The following is a 23,459-nucleotide window of genomic DNA, read 5'->3' as shown; positions in this document are numbered from 1 at the left end:
CAGTATGTCCGCAGTCTCTGATTGTCTCCTGCAGTATGTCCGCAGTCTCTGGTAATCTCCTGCAGTATGTCCGCAGTCTCTGATTGTCTCCTGCAGTATGTCCGCAGTCTCTGGTAATCTCCTGCAGTATGTCCGCAGTCTCTGTCTCCTGCAGTATGTCCGCAGTCTCTGAGTGTCTCCTGCATTATGTCCGCAGTCTCTGATTGTCTCCTGCAGGATGTCTGCAGTCTCTGATTGTCTCCTGCAGTATATCCGCAGTCTCTGATTGTCTCCTGCAGTATGTCTGCAGCCTCTGATTGTCTCCTGCAGTATGTCCGCAGTCTCTGATTGTCTTCTGCAGTATGTCCGCAGTCTCTGAACCTCTCCTGTAGTATGTGTATTAATGTGCCCCTTTACTTGCTCAATTATTTGGGAATGCTCCACTGCTCAGTGAGAGGTAATGATGTGCATGAACCTCTAGCAACCAATCAACAAACAGTAGTGATCTGCTTTAATCTCTAGCAACCAATCAGTAAGTGCTAATGATGTGCTGTAACCCCTAGCAACCAATTAGTGAGCGCTAATAATGTACATTAACCTCTAGCAACCAATCGGCAAGCAGAAATTATGTGTTGTAACCTCTAGAAACCAGCCATTGAGCAGTAATGATAGGCTGTAACCTCTGGCAAACAATTGCAATCGCTACCTGATCTGCTGCAGTAAACTGATTTTGAGTCTACCTGCTATTTTTTGTATGTCTCAGAATGGAGCTGGGGCCCCAAGAAAATGTTTGCCCAGGGCCCAATCAAAATTAAAGACGGCCCTGCGCATACGTGTGTAGCGCCCGCATATGAAAACCACATGTGAGGTATCACCGCGATCGGTAGAGCGAGAGCAATAATTCTAGCCCTAGACCTCCTCTGTAACTCTAAACATGCAACCTGTAGAATTTTTTTAAACATCGCCTATGGAGATTTTTAAGTGTAAAAGTTTGTCGCCATTCGAACGAGCGGGCGCAATTTTGAAGTGTGACATGTTGGGTGTCAATTTACTTGGCGGAACATTATCTTTCACAATATAAAAAAAATGGGCTAAGTTTACTGTTGTCTTATTTTTTTATTCAAAAAAGTGTATTTTTTCCAAAAAAAGTGCGCTTGTAAGACAGCTGCGCAAATACGGTGTGACAGAAAGTATTGCAACGACTGCCATTTTATTCTCTAGGGTGTTAGAAAATAAAAATGTATAATGCTTGAGGGTTCTAAGTAATTTTCTAGCAAAAAAAACCTGTTTTTAACTTGTAAACAAGAATCTCAGAAAGAGGCTCGGTCCTTACGTGGTTAAAATACACTTATTTCATCTTCACTGCTGTCCATTCTGATTCTATGTCTGTAACGTCCAGTGCTGCCTTCAGACCCTACAGACTGTTAGCAGAAGATGTTCTGACAGCAGGACACAGACAGGTTATTATTAACATGCTGTGTAACATGTACATTTGTAACACAATAGTCTTTTTTAGTGGTCTGTGGAGATGGCATATAACATTTGCCCAAACCTTTACAATTTATGAAATAATGAAATAAAAACCTGGAAAGAATTAGTCTCTTAAATGAAAGCTTCAGGCTGGAAGTGATCAAAAATTTCAGAGCCAGACTCTGACATGGCAGCAAACTCCTGACTGGACTTAGCAGTAGGCACCTCTCTCCAGGGGTATTCGGTGTCATGTGCTAACATTTGATACTTATTATCGCTCCAAGGATCAAAGACAGGAGCCAGAGTACAAAGCCCAGGCAGGAGCAGGGCAGTAACATGCACAAGGGGGATTAGGATCCTTTTCCATTAAGCTGCAGATCCAGTGACAACGATAAAACTCAGCAAAGAAAAGGCAATGGTTTGCAGGGGGACAGGGATGGAAATGCTATGCTGTATCTGGAATCACTTTCAATCTTTTATTGTGTAGTGATACAAAGTGACAGCTGACAGCTAGAATAAAGTAAAAATAAATCGGCCTTCTCTGAACACAGATCCCCCTTCCCCTTGTCTTTAGGTAAACCTGGACTGTCCCCTAAAGTGCCGAAGGTAATAACAGTGCCGAAGGTAATAACAGTGCCAAAGCGAAGTTACTTTTTGGTGCCATTGAGTACCAAACCCCAGCAAAGCCCCTTGGATCACAGGTCTAGGTCTCTTTATGAGTCAACACTAACTTCTGCCCCACTGGATAGTAAACCTCCTCACCATCATTCAACTGTCAGATGCTCTAGCACTTGAAAGGTGAATAACGAAGTGTAGCTTACTGCCAAGAATGGTCAAAGCCATAGGTGAACCTGCAATCACGGCTAAATCCTCACTTAGGCACAAGTCAAGGCCTAAGTGTAGTGCTTGGGGCAACCCAAGAGGGTTGCAAATGGACAAAGAGATGGCTTCTACATTAAAAAAGGTGGCCATAAACTCCTAGAATTTCAGCCGATTCAGAGGAATCGGCCAAATGTCTAACAGTGGATGGCCCTAGCGGCTTAACAAAATTTGACTACTCGATGGACTTTTTTCAAAGGAGCTGAGCTGGTAAGCTGCAGAAACTTGAGTCTTTCAGAAAATTTTTACTGGAATGTAGATATAGAAGCACTGGGAAAATATACATTACAAAGAGTATATAGAAGAGGTTGTATGTTGGTTTAATACCTGTTCTGGGGTTTTCTGAGCAAAGATAGCTTTGGATCCACCGTCTTCTTCATCGGGGAAGTCAGGGAATTTTCCTGTAGCATGTCTAAAAATAGACAAAAACATTGCTAGTATCTTTAATATGAATCGGTACACAGAGATAGAACACTATTAGCAAAGATCAAGAAGAACTTAGTGCTGTTATTTAAACTAAACTAAACTAAAAACAAAAAGTTAAAAATTGCGAACAGACAAGTTTTTTTATTGCAGAGGAGACATGCAATGTCTATTCTGCAATAAAATATACTTACCTGCTTGTTCGCAATCTCCTGTATAATGTACGTGGAGTGCATGTGCAGCTTAGTTTACATTCCTGCACACTATGTGCTGGGATTACTGCACTCCTGCACATGCATGGCAGTGACATTATCTGGTGGGGCCAATCAAGGAGGTTTTTTTCTTTTGGGATAAAGGTTTTCCATAAATTAATAAAAGCTGATCATTGCAAGCACCCCTGTCAGTGGTAAATGGTTCGCTCCATTGCTGTAAGTGCAAGAGACCTTATTCTTTTAAATAAATAACAGACTTATTGGCCGGATCATCAGATAAAAACAAAAGAAAGAAATCATTAAAAAAAAAAATCAATGCAGCCAACACATCTAAGAATTGGAAAGGCACAATATAATAAATGTTTGCGTTTTGGGGTACTACTGCTTTAACCACTTCAGCTCCGGAAAGTTTACTCCCCCTTCATGACAACAATTCAACTGACAATTGCATGGTCATGTGACTCTGTAGCCAATTAAAATAGATTTCCTTTTTTTCCCACAAAATAGAGCTTTCTTTTGGTGGTATTTGATCACCACTGCGGTTTTTATTTTTTGCGCTATAAACAAAAAAAGACTGTCAATTTTGAAAAAAAAACTGTATTTTTTCTTTCTGCTATATAACATATCCAATAAAAAAATGTAAAAAATCAAATTTCTTCATCAGTTTAAGCCAATATGTATTCTGCTACATGTTTTTGGTAGAAAAATCCCAATAAGCTGATATTGATTGGTTTTCGCAAAACATATAGCGTCTACAAACTATGGTATGGATTTATAAAATTAATTTTTTTTTTTTGTTACTAAAGGCGGCGATCAGCGTTTTTTAGCAGGACTGTGATGGACAAATCTGACACTAAGGGGGTCATTTACTATAACGCTGCACGCTAATTAGCGCAAAATGCCGCAATCACGGTAATTAGCACTAAAATGGAATTCATTATAGTGCTGGTACAAAAATACTTCCAAAATGGAATTTACTATAGCTCCCAAAAAACAGATAGCACCCAAACCCTTATTCTTGTTAGGACCTGGAGAATTGCACATGGAAATAATGTTTAGAGGATTATATGATCGCCTAAATGGTACTGAAATATGCGGTACATTTTTTTAAAGATAATCTGCTTTTAAAGTGTGTGAAAAAGTGATTTCTAACACTGAAATATCTTTAAAAGTCTAAGAGTAAATTCCCTGTCTCTTTACAACTAGGTGCAAGGACAACTGAGCATGCTACTTTCATTTTAACTCCCATGGCTTTTTTTTTACCAAGAGTTATAGTAAATACCAAAATGAGCGCTGGGTTAAAAAGCGTTTTTGGAAGTGAAAATGAGAGTTATGTAGCCCAATGCAAGTTTCAGCCATTGATTCTAATGCTACAATTGAAAATTCCCCAAATAAATACTTTTCATGTCGAGATGAAATGTATCTTTCTCTCAAAGAAAGTGTCCTTGCAACAATGTTGCTTCTTCATCATCTATTTTGTTTTTAAGAATGCTAGAATGTGTAACATTTTCATGTTTTGGTAAAATATTTTTTTCTCTGTCACTTTCACTTGTTGCTCCCCATCTCACAAAAAATCTTTACCCAAACTCACACAGGTGTCTTTACAAACCACAAACAATACCATTGCTGATGCAAATTTAAAATGAGTCACACTTTTGTGTGCTTTTATTATTTCCAAATGATCCTAATTAGAGCCCCAAAAAAGTGATGTGTACCATCATCAGAAATAAAAATGTCATTCCCAAAAATCAGAGGGTAACATCACTATTCTACACTCACAAACCAAGAACCACCAAATCACAGAATAAATCAAGAAGAATAACTCCTGACTAATGTAATTTCACCATCTATATGTCCAAAGAAATGGATTATATGTGTATTTATGTGTAGGAGGACGCCACATGTGGCAGCCCATGGCTTTACAGATTAGCACTTCTGCTTAGCAGCCCTGAGGGTTTTGGGTTTGAATCCCAGACATGTCACTACATGTAGAGAAGTTGTCTGATCTCCCTATGTTGTTAAACATAACTCCTGACTCAGGTCCTTACATAAATTATGTCTAAATGTAGTATTTATGTATAGGGGGTTCCACCACCATTGCAAATTGTGTCATATGTTTTCCATGGGCATGGAATCTAATCAGCCTTACATTTCCCCACCAGCACTAATTGCAGCCTCTTACCAAGCCAAAACCCACAAAATGACAGCCGTTTAGCTCTCAGCATGCTGACAGTAATAAGCCATAACCAACTCTCAAAACATATGGCATATACCAGAAACAGGTTGTTCACTGGCTCTCTGGCCTTTCACAGTACATCTGCATTGATTAATTTCTTGCACCCCTGGGACTTAGGACAGTTTGACACCACAGAGATGCAACCTACAAACATGTTTCAGCGCAGTGGCTAATGGGTTAGCACTTCTGCCTACCAACCCTGCGTTTCTGAGTTCTGATCCTGCTACCTGGCTAGAGGTTTGTGTGTCGTGGTGTTAAAGTTTCTCTTTCACCAGTGCTAACATTTTTGATGGGTTTCACATAATGGAACCCCAAGAAACCACATTATAAACCAAGTAAGTGTGGGTTTGCACCAAATCTAGAACTGCGTTTTGACCAAGATATTGATGTCTAAGTCTGGTGTGATGCTGCACACATATTTTAATTTTGTATGCTTATGATTTCCTGTTTTGAACCCTCCACATGCCCAACAACATACAAGTTCGATTTGGAGATTTTTGGGATCACTGATCATGGGCAGAGCCTTGGACATGTGTTATTTTGAGCTTTACCCTGCACAGATATATCTGCTGAGGCATTTTTTCATTTGTAAAGAGTGTTTATTCCTAATGAACAGGTGTAAGCAGTTGAGGGCTTCCGCAAGAGACAGAAACAATTACACTGGTGGGTGTGTCCTTTACTGGGTGGGTGGAGCAAGCTTAGCTAGGTTATTTAAAGGCCTGCATTTGTGGCATGTGTTTGGTCTAAGAACAGGCCTGAATTTTTCTTTGCAGTGTATATTGGGTTACAAATAGATATGGTTTTTGTGGGGGGGTGGGGTGTGCATAATTCCTGACCCTCACCCCACTAAGGCTTCTAAATCTCAGATGTTAGACTTACAACTGCTAGGCAATGGTTGAGATGCAATGGAAGGTGTAGGGTCCCCCCTAAATCCATACCATGCCCTTATCCGAGCATGCAGCCTGGAAGTCAGGATAGGGGTGGCGAGCGAGCGCCCCCCCTCCTGAACCGTACCAGGCCACATGCCCTCAACATGGGGAGGGTGCTTTGGGGTCCCCCCAAAGCACCTTGTCCTCATGTTGATGGGGACAAGAGCCTCTTCCCGACAACCCTGGCCATTGGTTGTCAGGGTCTGCGGATGGGGGGGGCTTATCAGAATCTGGGAGCTCCCTTTAAAAAGACCCTCAACATTGGGAGGGTGCTTTGGGGTCCCCCCAAAGCACCTTTAACAAGGGGGCCCCCAGATCCTGCCCCCCCATGTGAATGAGTATAGTATACCCCTACCCAGTCACCCAAAAAGTAGTGTAATGTGATAAAAGACAATAACCAGTTTTGACAAGTCCTTTAATAAAAATGTCTTCATCCCCCGCTTCTTCCTCTGGTCTTCCTCCGGCTTCTCCTTCCCTGCTTCTTCCTCCTGTCTTCTTCTTCCTCCGGTATTGAGGGCATGTGGCCTGGTATGGTTCAGGAGGGGGGGGCACTCGCACATCCCCCCCTCCTATCCTGATCTCCAGGCTACATGCTTGGATAAGAGTCTGGTATGGATATTGGTGGGACCCTACGTCATTTTTTTTTTCAGTTTTGGCAATTTTGACGCTGTTTTTTTTATCTATATTGCCGGGAGCCAGCAATACATTACAGCCGCAAGCAAGTTTAAATGACATTTTTTCCTTTAGAAATGTCATTTTGCTGTGTTTGCTATACATCCCACAGATGCGCCACTTTACAGGCAGACTAAGGGGACCCCCTCAGGCACGATATTTAAAGGAATATTTAATTTTTATTGTTTCACTTTAAGCATTATTAAAATCACTGCTCCTGAAAAAAAACGGTTGTTTTAAAAAATGTTTTTTTGCATTGATACATGTCCCCTAAGGCAGGAGCCAGGTGCCCATACACTTTTTATGGCAATAACTTCCATATAAGCCTTTAAAATTAGGAGCCACTGTGATTGGCTCCTGCTGTGTCCAATCACAGTGATAGCGGGTCACCGGTGACCCCCAGAAATCGAAATTACGTACAGATACGTGATTTCGTGCTGAAGGGGCGCCCTGCTGCAGTATATGTATGTGGGGTGATCCAGAAGCGGTTAACCAGTATATCATTTTTTCACGATAATGGTCCTTTAAAGGAAATTTAAAGAGCTGGTGAGCTCAAACCCCATATTTTCAATTATGTGTGAATGCCGGTGATTCAGCCTACCTACTACCTTTTCCTATCATTTGGAGGTCAGTAATACATCTTTCACAGATCCTGGCTATGCCCCCTCACAATGCCATATCAACAATTTTGCTGTATATCCTGTGTGGCATAATAAATAGAAAATTTAACAAGAATGGTGAAATACCTCAAAATGGCCATAGCAAATAGACAGACCTGGGATGTGAAGTGCAAAAATCTGCACAAAGATCTCCAGAATTATTAAAAGCACTGGATGGTTCAAGGAGGTTGCATAAATCCAAATTTTAAAAGGAACCTGTCAGGATAGAAATATAGGAGCTAGCATGGCTGAGGCCATTAAAGGGTCAGTGATCACTTGTAGTCTAACAGTTGTTGGCCTGTCAACTGCCTGATCTTACACAGTGTCTCCCATCTTCCAAATGTGCAAGGTTAGGCAGTTGACAAGGGTGCAATATCAATCTTTAAGCATGCACAATTAAAATAGCTGAAGCAAGAATATTCAGATTCCTGCATAAGCCTGATCGTGACTAGCTCCCTATAAATATTTTTTCTGGGTCAACTGAACCTTTAACAGTGAACATAACTAATTGTTTTGACAAACATCTACAACAAAAATAGATATTGAGAAAAAAAGTAAACCCTATAGCTAGTTCAAAGTGAGCAAGTAATAAGCAATAATGTATCCTGGAAGTAATACATAGCTTGTCACACCTGGGCTCTAGTGTGAGATATGAGCCTGAGCCCCTGAACTTCATTCCTGTGCCCTCTGCTCCAGACTTACCAAATCCAACCCCTATGATGACTTCTACAGCTAACATGATTACCTAATTACCTCCTGTTACTAAAACACTCAACCCTCACAATCTGTTCTGTACACCTAATCCTCCCAACTCCCATAACTCCACCTTGGATTGTATGTTCCCTCTCCTCCTGGGGAAATGGGTTGGCTACACACTTGCTTAAAGTGATTGCAAAAGCAGGGAAAGGCTAAGTAAACCCTAAAGCCCACTGGAAGCAGAGACCTGTTTGCAATCCCAACCTCTGCTGCTGTGCTTATTCTTCTACTTGAATAGTTTATATGTGCTTCAAACAATGAATATATCCTAAGGAACACATTTACATGTAACTTTTTTTTTTTTTTTTTAGGGGATTGTTCATTCTGTGTTTTCTTTAGGAATGTTGCTGGAAGGTAAACGCCTAGTCTAAAAATGTACGCTAAGTCAACTGGATCAGTTCAGGTTTGCAATTAAGGGGAAGGAATTGTATTTGTCTAACCGCAGCTTCCTACAGTTTACCTTGGTGGGGGGTGGTTGAGCCACAGGGAGAACACTGCCCAAGAAATGCATATTGTTTTATGCTCTTCTGAATCCAGCAAAGTCTGAACACAACCTTAACTCCCAATGAGCAATAGAGCTGAACTCCAAATGCAACAAACAGTACAGTATATTTATCAGCAAAATTTGTAAGAGCTGCGTAAATTGTTTGCACAATGTAAATCCTGTAGAATAATAATAATAAAAATCTGAGCATTGTGAGCACACCATGGATCGCTAAAATGGCTCCAAAAGCTCAATTCAGTGATCACATTGTTACAGCAGAAGCAAGGTTTTGGAGCCTTGCAGGGCCCCTTCATCAGACCTGTGATGGTCACAGGCCTAAGGGGTCCTGCAAGGCTCCAAAACTTTGCTTCAGCTGTAACAATGTGATCGCTGAATAAAGCTTTGGACTCATTCTGGAGGTCCATAGTGTGCTGGTGAAGTTTTCTCGCTCTGACTAGCTTTGGTTTCAGCCGTTGGTCGCTGCAGCACTCACTTATACACACAGCCATTTCTTCAGGAAAATGTGCATCGGCAGTGCATTGGAACACATGAGCATTGTAACACCAAAAAATGTGTATCAATGGGATCAGTGGGATTCCTAAGTGTCATCTGAACTGGCATTGCACTAGTGTTAAAGAAAGACTTCGATGAATAGAAAACAAAAAAGATCACAAAGCAGGTGATAGACTGACTTTAAAACACTGATTTTGCATGTTTTCATAAAGTTTGTCCATAGCATAGTCCACAATGTGTTACTTCAGTGAGTTTGTAAGATCTATGACAGTTAGGGTGGTTTCCAAAACTCTATCTGCTTAAAGTTTAAGTAAATGGAAATCTTTTGTTCTTTTTTTGTGGGAATGGGTATTTTTCTCTGACAGGTATCTGCTCTCACTTCCGCAGTTCTTACCTAGGCGAGAATTATTGAGCTTAGCCTACTCACCTCCACGTACCCCCCACCTGCAAAACTCCTGGGACATGTCAAACTTCCCAGGAGGCTGTGGGGCTAATCTGACACCACAGCGCAATCTTGTGCATGCACAGTGAGGAGCTGGTTGTGAAATTGCAGGAATTTACAGCCAAGATGGTGGTGCCAAGGGAACTGAAAACCCGCAAAGAACTGGCCCCAGTGGAGACAGCTGGACTCCTGAACTGGTGAGTGTCTGTTTCTTAACCACTTCCATATCGAGCTTATTCTGACACTCCACTCCTACATGTAAAAATCATATTTTTTTGCTAGAAAATTACTCAGAATGATTTTTTTAGCAGAGACCCTAGGGAATAAAATGGCAGTCGTTTTTTATGTCACACTGTTTTTCAAACATGTTTTTAAAAAACAAAAAAAAACAAACTGTTTCATGAATAAAAAAAACAAAACACTAACATTAGCCCAATTTTTTTGTATAATGTGAAAGTTGATGTTATGCCGAGTAAATAGATACCTAACATGACATGATTTAAAATTTCCCACACTCGTGGAATGGCACCAAACTTCGGTACTTAAAAATCTCCATAGGTGACGTTTTAAAATGTTTTACAGGTTACCAGTTTAGAGTTAGAGGAGTTATTGGGCTAGAACTATTGCTCTCACTCTAACGTTTGCGGTGATACCTCACATGTGTGGTTTGAACGCTGCTTGTTTTTTTTTTTATCACTTTTATTCCTATTACAAGGAATGGTAACATCCCTTGTAATAGGAATAGGGCAGGACAGGTCCTCTTTATGGAAAGATGTGGGGTCTCCTCTAGGCAGAAAAGACTGGGATCGAAAAAAAAAAAAAAAATCTCGACCTTCCCAGCCGAGGCAACGGCAGTGTTTACATCAGTGGTCTCAAACTGGTGGCCCTCCAGCTGTTGCGAAACTACAAGTCCTATCATGCCTCTGCCTGTGGGAATCATGCTTGTAACTGTCAGCCTTGCAATGCCTCATGGGACTTGTAGTTTGGCAACAGCTGGAGGGCCGCCAGTTTGAGACCCCTGGTTTACATCTTCCAGGCCAGACGTAGCGTCATAATGTCACGCCCGGGCCTCCAAAGGTCATAGAGACTGCCGGGCAGCATCTGGTCCTCGGTATTCTCTATGGTAAACTTCCGCCACTGGCGGATTCCTTCTCTGGCTCACCGATCGCAAAAGCGAGCCGGTAGAAGCACCGGAGGGCGGCGGGAGGGGTGGGGATGACTGTAAAGACAATCAAGTGGCTGAACAGCCGCTATGATTGTTCTTATGGTCCAGGGAATCGCTGGCAGAAAATGATATTTGAATGATCTCTGCAGCTGCAGGCATCATTCAGATATCTCCACTTAAAGGACGTCATATGAGGGCCTTGGGCGGGAAGTGGTTAAACATCAACAGTTTTTTTTTTTTTTTTTTAAATGACTGGGGTTAATTTAATAAGTTAACGAGGAATAGTTTTTTGCCACAAAAACAGGTCCAGGAAAGCATCAAGAGCGAGTTTCTGTAACCCTCAGGAGTCATTTAAATTCCAGTGCACCCTTAGAAGCTACCAAACACTGCCTTCATTTCACATTTCTCAATGACTCGAACGCATTTTGCCAAAATGGTGAAATTTTGACAAGCTCTCCTGATTTTTCCCATTTCATGGAAAAATAACCTCTTAAAATTTCTCTCATCCCTATTAACCATCAACAGATTCTGGAGACTGATGCAGGGGTTTTGCTAGGGGATCAAATACTTTTACTCACTGAACTGCAACTCAATTTGTAACATTTGTAGTGTGTGTTTTTTCTGGATTATTGGTTGATATTCTGTCTTTATCATTTAAAATACACCTATGATAAAAATTGTAGACCCTTCATTTCTTGGACAAGTGGACAATCTTAATAAAATCTGCAGTGGATCAAATAATTATTTTCCCCACTGTATATAGAAAAATAATCTAAATATTTATTCCTATTAGATACTCTATGGGGCTGATTTACTAAGAAGAATGCACTGCGCCACTTCATACATTAATTGGTGCGCTGGAAAAGTCATTAACCGAACATGCGAACCAGCGCACTTTGAAGCGGAAATAACCATAATAAATACCCGCGTATGTAAACTGCAACTGTCACTAGGGTAACTGCGGTTTTCTCATTGATAATAGCGCACGGGCAATCGAATTGGTTAATTTCATCTCAGTGGATGTGTCTTGTTAGGCAGTTATTATGTGTTCTCAGTTAATTAACCCTTTTGATGCTAATCTCATTCCTATCACTTCTAATATATCCTTGAAATGTGTTTTTTTTCTTTTTTTAACCAAATCTTTCAATACATTACAAAGAACAGAGAAGTATTTTTAATCCCAATAAATGTATATTTTCAGATCTTGGTCTTTAAAGGTGACCATACTCTGCAATCAGTTACAGTAGATCTTAAATAAATTAGATTTAGTGCAAGAGCGTGATTGATTTCCTATAATTTGAATTAATTGTTCAAGTGCGTCTTCCTGTTACCTATTTTGCCTAAATATCGAATTGGACAGAGATTGGACAATCAGATTGCATAGTACATGACCATCTTAAGTGCCAAATTTGGAATGTAGATGTGCCATGAGCCACTTGTATTTTCCAAACGATATTTCTTGGGCATTATATAAGGCACATGAGAAACCACCTATTTTCAAGACATGTTAGAGTGATCAGGAATCTTCAAACTACGGCTCTCCAGCTGTTGGGGAACTACACATCCCATGAGGCATTGTAAAACTCTGACATTCACAGGCATGACTAGGCATGATGGGAACTGTAGTTCCTGAACAACTGGAGGGCCGTCGTTTGAAGACCCCTGTGCTAGACCATTATTATGCCTCCATAATTGGGAGTGTGGCATCTACCCAACTTCTCTCTGTGGACACAAGAACCTACATCTATAGATATCTATTTGGGCAGCACAGTGGTGTAGTGGTTAGCACTTTCACCTAGCAGCAAAAAGGGTTGCTGGTTCAAGTAACACCATCTACCTGGAGTTTGCATGTTCTCCCTGTGACTGTGTGGGTTTCCTCCAGGTACTCTGGTTTTGACCCACACAAACACCACCCCATGTAAAAAATATATATATATATATTAATTTGCAAATAAGGATCACCTCTTCCTCAGAGAACAGTGAGCGGGCATGGTGGTGGGAAGAAATTAGCAGCAGTGCAAACAACCTCCTGTAGGGGCATGATGTCATTTATGTGTGCTGGCCACCGCTTCCGGGAACCAGATATGCGCCACGGGTACATACCTCCGCGCACACAGCAGTTGCACATCTCACATACACAGCGGTCGCGCATCTAGCTGCAGGAACCCACTTTTTAGCGAAATTAATAGTAAAGCAGATGCAGATTTCCAGGACTTGACTAACAAATGTTTCTAGTGAAAGGCAACTGGTGCTTTCTATTAAACAAAGTCTAAATGGGCCATTGACATGCATCACAGTTGAACTTAGGAATATGTCTTTGCAAAGTTAAACTAAATGAAATCCTTTCTTATTTTTGCTTGGGGATAGAGTGCAGAGGGATTAGAAGTCTTGTCAGTTTTTGCGGGTGTCTGCACCCCTGAGAGGGTGCAGACACCTCCCAAATTGTGCCACTTTCTCCTTCAAATGTATTCACTTCCTGTCACAGAGCCAAACAGGAAATGAGTGCACTACAAGTGCACTTGAAAGTGCAGTTGCTAGAGATCCGAGGGGGACATGCAAGGAAAATAAAAAAAAAAACAGCATCTCTGCTTCTACATGATTGGATGATAAAATCACCAGTGCTTCCCCTCAGATTTACAGCAAGTACACTTGTATTGCAGAGTGGATCTGCCTTTAATAAACCCCAAAATACCTAATAATTTGGGGTGTACACAACAAAGTGCTAGAGTGCAATTTTCCTAGTGGGGACACTAGTTAGATTGACCTGTGTGTCCCCAAGGAAAGACATTGGTAGGGTTTTACCCTCACTTCCTGTTTGGCTATGTGACAGCAAGTAAAGCCAATTTTCAGAAAAGGAACACAAAGCCCAACCTAAAAAAGACAAGCAGGGGTTCTAACACTCACTTGGTTTTCCTCAAATGCCCACAATTAGAATAGGATTGTCTTGAGCTAGATTTTAGCCCAGTGCTCTAAATCAGTGCTTCTCAACCCTGTCCTCAAGTACCCTCAACAGGCCATGTTTGCAGGTTTTCCTCCATCTTGCACAGGTGTTTTAAATCACAGTCAATGGCTTTGTATTTTAGCTAAGATAAATTCCCAAAACATATCCTGTTGGGGTACTTGGGGACTGAGGCTGAGAACCACTGCGATAAAATGGAAAACTGAATACTTACCGCTCTGTAATTTTCCTTTCCTGGTGCCTATCCATGGCAGCATACGCACAATCGATGCATATGCTGCCATGAAGGCACCAGGAATGTAGCTTTTAGACAAATCACACCTTTTTTTGTTTTGCCATGCCAATCAGCCTAGTTAAAGTGGAGTTCCACCCAAAAATGGAACTTCCGCTTTTTGGAATCCTCCCCCCCTCCGGTGTCACATTTGGCACCTTTTGGGGGGGGAGCAGATATCTGTATAATCCAAGTATTTGCTCCCACTTCCGGGCATATATAGCCGCAGTATCTGCAGATATCTATGCTATATGCGGCGCCTCCTCCGCCCCCCCCCCCCCACTGTCTTCTGGGAGACACACAGGTCCCAGAAAACAGCAGGGACCAGTGGAATTGCACAGCACGACTTGCGCATGCACAATAGGGAAACCAGGCTGTGAAGCCGCAAGGCTTCACTTCCTGATTCCCTTACCGAAGATAGCGGTGCCTCCACCCAAAGGACAGAAGGACAGATCGGCTTCGGGTGCCGACATCGCGGGCACTCTGGACAGGTAGGTGTCCATATTTTAAAAGTCAGCAGCTGCAGTATTTGTAGCTGCTGACTTTAAAAAAAAAAAAAATTCAGCAGAACTCCGCTTTAAGCTGCAGCTGGGAAATCTGTTGCATAAAAATTAACAAAACTCATAAAACATAAAAATTTGCTACAAATTGTATTGGTCAACAAAACAGGACTTGGAAAAGAGCAAGGAAAGCAAAAAAACCCATATATGTTAATTTGAAACACTAATGCCGCAAACACACGGTCGGGATTTCCGACGGGAAATGTTCAATGTGAGCATGTTGTCGGAAACTCCAACCGTGTGTATGCTCCATCGGACATTTCCTATCAGAATTTCCGACAACAAATATTTGAGAGCTGGTTCTCAAATTTTCCGACAAAAAACGTTGTTGTCGGAAATTCCGATCGTGTGTACACAATTCCGATGCACAAAAGTCCACGCATGCTCGGAATCAAGCAGAAGAGCCATACTGGCTATTGAACTTCATTTTTTTCGGCTCGTCGTATGTGTTGTACGTCACCGCGTTCATGGTTTGACCATGTGTATGCAAGACAAGTTTGAGCCAACATCCGTCGGAAAAAAATCCACGGTTTGGTTGTCAGAATGTCCGATCCTGTGTACGCAGCATAACAGAATATGGTTTTGAGTTCTGACCATTTTGCACGTAAGCACACACACACAGTCTTCCCTCTTTTCAGGGCAAGGTAAAGAATGCTATCTGCAAACTTTATATAAAACATAGGTTTGCGTGCTAATGAGGCAATTGAAAACACATGAACAGTCCATGAAACACACAAAATGCAAGCTCACCCAATGTAGAACTGACTTGTTAATTTTGCTAGTCCCCACTTGGCTGGATTATCTTCTAGTTATTGGCCTTAAAATGGGTATGAGGGACATATATCAATGTCAACAATTTGGACAATCCCAAAAATGAAACAAGAAGAAGTGCCTTTAAAAATGCCAAATTGCTTAAAGGCGAGTAACTTGGGGGGGGGGCTTACTCTGCCTGTAAAGTGGTGCATCTGTAACATGTATCCAAAATGCTGCTTCAAAGATGTACGGCTTTAGAGAGAACTTACAAATCTACATCGCAGCTGCAAGATTTTAACACAAAACAAAAAATAGCCTGCCCCCCAATACATACAAGGCCATTTGGGTCTGCTCAGGCTTAAAATGAGAACCCCCACGTGAAAAATACCACCCCAAACTAAAAAAATATTGTGCCCCTCCCGCACACTAACAAACCCCTCGCCAAACACACAGCAAGCCAGCCCATGAAAGGGGGGTGGATGCTTGGGGGCAGGAGGGGCTCGGGCACCCCAAAAGTCAACCACCTTGTTCCCATATTCAGGGTGACAAGGGCCTCTTCCACACAACCCTAGGCTGGGGTTGTGGAGGGTTGCAGACAGAAGGCTTTACGGAATGTGGAAAGCCCCTTTAAACTAGTGGGTACAAGGTGCTTTGTGGTTTGTATTGAGCTGGCCCTGTTGTGTGCTCTGAAAAAGGATGTGGTTTGGATTGGTGAAGGCAGCTCACAGCCTTTTGAGAATGGAATGGAGTGTAGAGTTCCCCTTTAAAAGCAAAAGCTAGCCCAAGGAAAGCATATGCATTAGAGGTGGAATGTTAAATGCCCTTTTAGGAGGAACTAGAGGAGCGAGAGGCTTTTTACATAATTTTAACAAGGTGCATGTCACATGTTGGCAAAGTAACATGCTAACATAACCTGTGTGCAAATCTCCTTCAAAAAATACATAAAGGCGAACCAGCGTAAAAAAAAAAAGTTTAGAGGTGCGCCCGTTCAACCCACGCAATTGCATATAAGTTGCTTAACACTTACTAAGATTTTGGCTGCGCAGTGAACAAACGCATATGAACGAGCGCAAGAGCCGCTTGCGTATGCACACTGCTTACATTGATCTCACGCAGTTCTAAACCTACTTGCGGGCACAGCAGGCTTTCTCTGAAAAAGTCGTTTTCTCATTCTATTTTGGGCATATTTGTTACTTGGGCAGTTGTTACTAAACTTCCTCACATCAACCCATAATATTAGCACCTTCATCTTCTGTTAATATTGAATTGAAGATGCTGTGCGCCATGTCCATAGATTGCATTCTCCCGTGCGCCGAGATCGCTATAGTCAATGGGGGATTGGCGCTCTGTCCCCAGCGCACCATTTTGCAAATATGAAAATGTGCATTGCACCTCGCCGTGTGCCATCAGTACAGGCTTTCGTAAATCAGCCCCTATGTGTTGTTTCATACACATGGGAGGTTTTAAGAATGGCAATTGTGCCACAACTAGATGATTTAGTCAGGTAGAAGAATGCCAATGTGTGGACTGTGGATGAGTAAAAAAGAAATCATGATCAAAACTGTAAAATAATTAAACTGTGTTTTCGTTACCAACCAATCCGCTACTCTTATTAATTTTATAACCTACACTAGAAACAAGAAAGTGAGAATATAATTAGTTGCTGTAGGCAACAGTAAAAGTTGGATACAGTACTTTGTAAAGCATAGCACAACTCTCATTTCTGGAACAAAAAGAAATTATATATTAGCCGTCACACTATGTCACAGATATACAAAATGTATGTTTAAAAAGAAATCGTGCAGGTGGTATATAAAAGGCACTGAGGTGTAGTTTAGACATGCAGGTCTCCAAAGGATTTTTATGTTGAGACTACTGAGCTATTCTTGGCAGGGATCCCTTATTGATGGTGGGAACTGACCTACCATGAGTATACAGGCTAAAGGCAATGAGTTGGTTTGCAAGACCTTTTATTCAGTCACTGGCTTCTCCTTACTAATAACAGGGTTTGACATAACATGGCCCACTGATCTGCTGCAGTCCATCTGCTTTCCAAGGGAAGCAAAAGCCAAAAGGACAAAGGCAGAATCATTATTTATTGCCTGTCCTATCAACACCTTCTGTACTGAGGCAGCACCAGCATTCCTCTCCCACAGATCTCTAATCAATGAGCTGTTTCCAGGCTATTGTATAATGGTACGGCCTCAACTGTTGTGGTATAAATCAATGAACAGTCTATTCTCAATTTTTTTTCAACGAGTTGGACAATTTCTGTGTGATAAGGATTCCTTAGTGATGGGTAAATGTGCTTGATATTGCAACTTGGGAAGCCTTTAGCTTTCACAGCTCGATTCTCACCCAGTTGTCGTAAGCGATGTTTGACTATGGAAGGTTGCTTGCAAACATCAGGATTTCTGCAGTCACACTTACAGAAGGAAACTGCTATTTATTAAGTGTGCAGAGGAAAAACATTATATACTTTAAAATTGTAACAAGTTTTGTATTTAGCCTCATGTAAGAATAATGATAGTCAATGCCACTAACAACCAGCCTTTCTCTAAAGGCCATTTATCTACTTCAGGATTGGAAATGCAGGCATCTGATTGGTGTACCGTAGTGATTTATGTTTATTTTTTTGACTCAGCATTGAATCTATCACATTCATTACTATTGTGGTCCACTGGCCAAATTTAGGGGATATCAAAGTAACCATGAGTTTTACCCTCAGATCTAAACCTAACTCAACTTTTATCCCTAACTGTAACTCACCTGTATCTACAACATAACTATGCCATTGCTGGTTTTGTGTAGCATTAGAGTTTCAATCCACAGAAGACTTGCAACTTCCATTGAGGGGTTGTTCAGGACTTGTCTGTTTGTGATAGGTAAGTAAATAGATCTTGGCAACACCTGCAATTTCTTTTTCTGATTATTTTTCTTACATAAGAGGCTGAATATATTCCTTACGTCATTTGTTTAAACAGAATGACAGATTTCCTTTCTTACACTTTGTAAAAACAACACCCAGCTAGAAAGCCTGTGCATGTACCATTTTTTTTTTAAGCAATGTGTGAAAAAAATACATATTTTTGGGAAACTTTCTAACATATGTTATCTATGATACTGGGAGACAGTTTCAAACGAGTTGCCATATCCTGCTTCACTTGAGAATTCACAATCTACACAATATAATACACTGATTGCCTTTTTTAATAGCTTTATACAATTGTTTTATTTTATTGTTTTGTAGACTCTGACACTTTGCATAGTAAATGGCATGATCTGTACCTACATATTCAAATGGAACTTACACTAAATGACTTTTCACATGCATTTTATTTGTTCCTTGGAAATTGCACCATGCCTTATCTTTCCCTTTTATCAGAATAACTCCCTGTAACTTCTAACTATAGGAAACTAAAATAAAAATAATACAATAGAATTCGAAAATATAAAGGCTCCACTATGTTTTATGTTGTGCACAAGATGATTAACTTAATATCTAATTTTTTTACAGATATACAGAAAGGACCTGTTGGACTACTTTATCATCTATACAGATACGTAAAGTCAAAATGTAAAATCATAAATTAATTTACCCATTGTATTTCAATTATTTCTATTATCAGAATATAACAGAAGTGACGTTCTGAGCAAAAAAATGCTTAAATGTGCCATGCGTTCCAACATATTAATCCCATTTCAAAAGTAATTTTCAATCTTTTTAAATCTGCAACACATCGTGATCTTGCCGTACAGGTCCTTGCTCAGACTTTCCCTGCTTTCGGGTCACAACTGTTGTCCATATGCAGCAGATCAGCAGCACTGAGTTGCAAAATAAATGCGAAAACAATTAGAAAACACTAATATTGTATGTATTATATAATATGTATGTTTAATCTTTTTTATTAAAGAGGAAGTAAAATCTTCCTTTTTTATTGTACCAACAGGTAAGCCTATAATAAGGCTTACCTGTAGGTACTTTAACCACTTCAATACCAGGCACTTAGACACCTTCCCGCCCAGCCCAATTTTCACCTTTCAGCGCTGTTGCAATTTGAATGACAATTGCGCGGTCATGCTACACTGTACCCAAACAAATTTTTTATCATTTTGTTCCCACAAATAGAGCTTTCTTTTGGTGGTATTTGATCACCTCTGCGGTTTTTATTTTTTGCGCAACAAATAAAAAAAGACCGAAAATTTCGAAAAAAAACAAGTTTTTCTTCGTTTCTGTTAAATTTTTTTGTAAATAAGTACGCTTTCTCCTTCAATAATGGGCACTGATACGGCGGCACAGATGGGCACTGATACGGCGGCACTGATGGGCACCGATGAGGTGGCACCAATGAGGTGGCACTGATGAGGTGGCACTAACGGGCACTGATGATGGGCACTGATAGGCGGCACTGATGGGCACTGATAGGTGGCACTGATGGGCACTGATAGGTGGCACTGGTATGCGGCACTGATGGGCACTCATAGGTGGCACCGATGGGCACACATAGGCGACACTGATGGGCACTCGTAGGTGGCATTGATTGGTATATATGGGTGGTACTGATGGGTACGTATGTGTGGCACTGATGGGCACTGATAGGTGGGCACTGATGGGCAATGACAGGTGGCACAGATGGGCAATGACAGGTGGCACTGATAGAGCATTGCTGGGCAGACCTGGGCATATCATGGACATAATAGTGCCAATCAGTGCCCATTTGTGGGCACTGATTGGCACAGATTGGGCACATGTGGATGGCCATGGGGTACATACCTGCCCATCCGCGTTGCCCCTTCCCTGGTGGTCCTAGTGGCATCCCTGGTAGTCCAGTGGGGTGATCTGAGGGGGGGCTGCGCTGATAAACAATCAGCGCAGACCCCCCCTGCCAGGAGAGCCGCCGATCGGCTCTCCTCTACTTGCGTCTGTCAGACGCGAGTGAGGAAGAGCCGATCAACGGCTCTTCCTATTGACAGCGTGATCAGACACGGCTGATCACGTGGTAAAGAGCCTCCGCCGGAGGCTTTTTACCAAGATCAGTGTAGCGGTGTGTCAGACTGACACACCGCTCCACCGATCGCCGCGATGCGCGCCCCCGGGGGCGCGCTGCGGCATGTTATCCTGCTGGACGTCATATGACGTCCAGTCAGGATAACACAACCACTTCCCGGACGTCAATCTGCTATAGGGCGGGCGGGAAGTGGTTAAATATCTCCTAAACTTGCACCGTTTAGGAGATATTTACTATATACGCCAACATCTACGTCATCGGCGCATGCGCTCTGAAGAAACACCCACCTGTGCCGTTTCTTAAGGTCCCTGTGCTGTGACCGGCAGCTCCCGCGCACATGCGTGGGAGTGACGTCATCATGGCTGCAGCCAATCACAGCACTGGAGCCCACGAACCCGGAAGAAACACTGGGGAAAATGTCAGCCGTCCTAGCGGTGTGTGGGCTCTGCTGAGAGAGCTTCGTTCTAAGGTAAGTACCCGTATTTATCGCCGTATAACACGCGCCGGCGTATAACACGCAGCCCAAAAAAACTTTTTAAGGAAAAAAAAAAACCCTACATTTAAATGCCCATCAATGCAGCCTTATCAGTGTCCATCTCCAGCCTTGTCAGTGTCCATCTCCAGTCTATCTCCAGCTTTGTCAGTGTCCATCTCCAGCCTATCTCCAGCCTTGTCAGTGTCCATCTCCAGCCTATTTCAGCCTTGTCAGTGTCCATCTCCAGCCTTGTCAGTGTACATCTCCAGCCCATCTCCAGCCTTGTCAGTGTACATCTCCAGCCTATCTCCAGCCTTGTCAGTGTACATTTCCAGCCTATCTCCAGCCTAGTCATTGTACATCTCCAGTCTATCTCCAGCCTTGTCAGTGTCCATCTCCAGTCTTGTCAGTGTACATCTCCAGCCTTGTCAGTGTAATTTTCAGCTTTGCCCAGTGACATTTCAGTTTAAATATGGCGCTGTGTAATATTGTATTGCGCAGGCGCCGTGTCTTCGGAGACTTTCGGCGTCTCCTTTGTCTTCTGTACTGCGCAAGCGCTGCGCCTGCGCAGTACCGGGCGGACACTATCCAATGGGGGGACACTTCTCGTCAGAACACCACCGAGAACATAGCCGAGTGTACTCGGCTAGGCTCGGCTAGCTCCGCTCACAGTCACGCCCAGTCCCTGTGTTATGTCCATCATAGGGCGGGACTGGGCGTGACTGTGAGCGAAGCTAGCCGAGTCTAGCCGAGTACACTCGGCTATGTATGTATTTCGGCGGCGCTCGCTCCTCTGCTCACAATCAGCAGGGGATCGGCGGGGATCGGCGTAAAACACGCACCCACGATTTTCCCTTGATTTTAAGGGGAAAAAAGTGCGTGTTATATGCCGATAAATACGGTATTTCATAAAGAGCTAGTATGTGATGCATATTAACTCATTATGCCTTTCTCTTACAGTTTTTTTGTTTTTTTAAAAGGGTTTACAACCTGTTTAAGTTGCTGAAAATACAAGTGTGCAATGCAAATACAAATTGTAACTAAAGAAATGTGTCCGGATTCATACAGCCACTTCATGATGAGCAACATACATTGTAGAACAGAAAAAAAATGTATATATACAATGGATATAAAAAAATCTACGCACCCCTGTTAAAATGTCAGGTTTCTGTGATGTAAAAAAATGAGACAAAGATAAATCATTTTAGAACTTTTTCCTCCTTTAATGTGACCTATAAACTGTATAACTCAATTGAAAAACAAACTGAAATCTTTGGGGGGGGGGGGGAATAAAAAACTAAAATAATGTGGTTGCATAAGTGTGCACACCCTCCTATAACTGGGGATGTAGCTGTGTTCAGAATGAAGCAATCACATTCTGTTAAATAGGAGTCAGTACGCACCTGCCATCATTTAAAGTGCCTCTGATTAACCCCAAATAAAGTTCAGCTGTTCTAGTAGGTCTTTCCTGACATTTTCTTAGTCGCATCCTACAGCAAGAGCCATGGTCCGCAGAGAGCTTCCAAAGCATCAGAGGGAACTCATTGTTAAAAGGTATCAGTCAGGAGAAGGGTACAAAATAATTTCCAAGGCATTAGATATACCATGGAATACAGTGAAGACAGTCATCATCAAGTGGAGAAAATATGGCAGAACAGTGACACCAAAAGAACACCATACCCACAATGAAGCATGGTGGTGGCAGCATCATGCTTTGGGGCAGTTTTTCTTCAGCTGGAACAGGGACCTTAGTCAAGGTAGAGGGAATTATGAACAGTTCCAAATACCAGTCAATATTGGCACAAAACCTTGAGACTTCTGCTAGAAAGCTGAACATGAAGAGGAACTTCATCTTTCAGCATGACAACGACCAAAAGCATACATCCAAATCAACAAAGGAATGGATTCACCAGAAGAAGATTAAAGATTTGTAATGGCCCAGCCAGAACCCAGACCTGAATCTGATTGGAAATCTGTGGGGTGATCTGAAGAGGGCTGTGCACAGGAGATGCCCTCGCAATCTGACAGATTTGGAGTGTTTTTGCAAAGAAGAATAGGCAAATATTGCTAAGTCAAGACGTGCCATGCTGATAGACTCATACCCAAAAAGACTGAGTGCTGTAATAAAATCAAAAGGTGCTTCAACAAAGTATTAGTTTAAGGATGCGCACACTTATGCAACCATATTATTTAACTTTTTTATTTTTACCTCCCTCCACCTAAAAGATTTCAGTTTTTTGTTCAACTGAGTTGTACAGTTTATATGTCACATTAAAGGTGGAAAAAGTTCTGAAATTATTTATCTTTGCCTCTTTTTTTTTTACATCACAGAAACCTGACATAGCAGGAGTGAGTGTGTAGACTTTTTATATCCACTGTAGCGTAAAAAATTGTAATAAGAATACAATAATATAAATAGTGTACCGTCCAACATGTTATCAGAACCCATTGCGCTACATTGAGGAAACAGTAGACGGAAGAGAAAGAAATAAAAAAGGGGTGTGCACAATGAGGAATACCAAACAGAAGCATCCAGTTCAGCTAGGAACACAATACCTGGAATATCAGGCAACACAAAGATGCTGGCTTTCTATTGAACTATGCGGAAAAAGT

At 41.8% G+C, this 23,459-nt stretch overlaps 1 protein-coding gene across 1 annotated transcript in view; it reads right to left on the bottom strand.

The window, feature by feature from the left end:
* DRC11 (dynein regulatory complex subunit 11) overlaps positions 1 to 23,459 on the bottom strand; it is a 302,548-nt gene that overhangs the window by 73,093 nt on the left and 205,996 nt on the right. Inside the window, exon 8 of the mRNA XM_073633646.1 lies at positions 2,656 to 2,740. Within this exon, the coding sequence (XP_073489747.1) occupies positions 2,656 to 2,740 (85 nt within the window). The remainder of the gene's footprint in view (positions 1 to 2,655; positions 2,741 to 23,459) is intronic.

The sequence above is a fragment of the Aquarana catesbeiana genome, linkage group LG06 (genome assembly GCF_042186555.1).
Source record: "Aquarana catesbeiana isolate 2022-GZ linkage group LG06, ASM4218655v1, whole genome shotgun sequence".
Classification (NCBI taxonomy): domain Eukaryota; kingdom Metazoa; phylum Chordata; class Amphibia; order Anura; family Ranidae; genus Aquarana; species Aquarana catesbeiana.
Note: the sequence above shows the minus strand (reverse complement) of the source record. Positions and strands in the feature narration are given on the sequence as shown.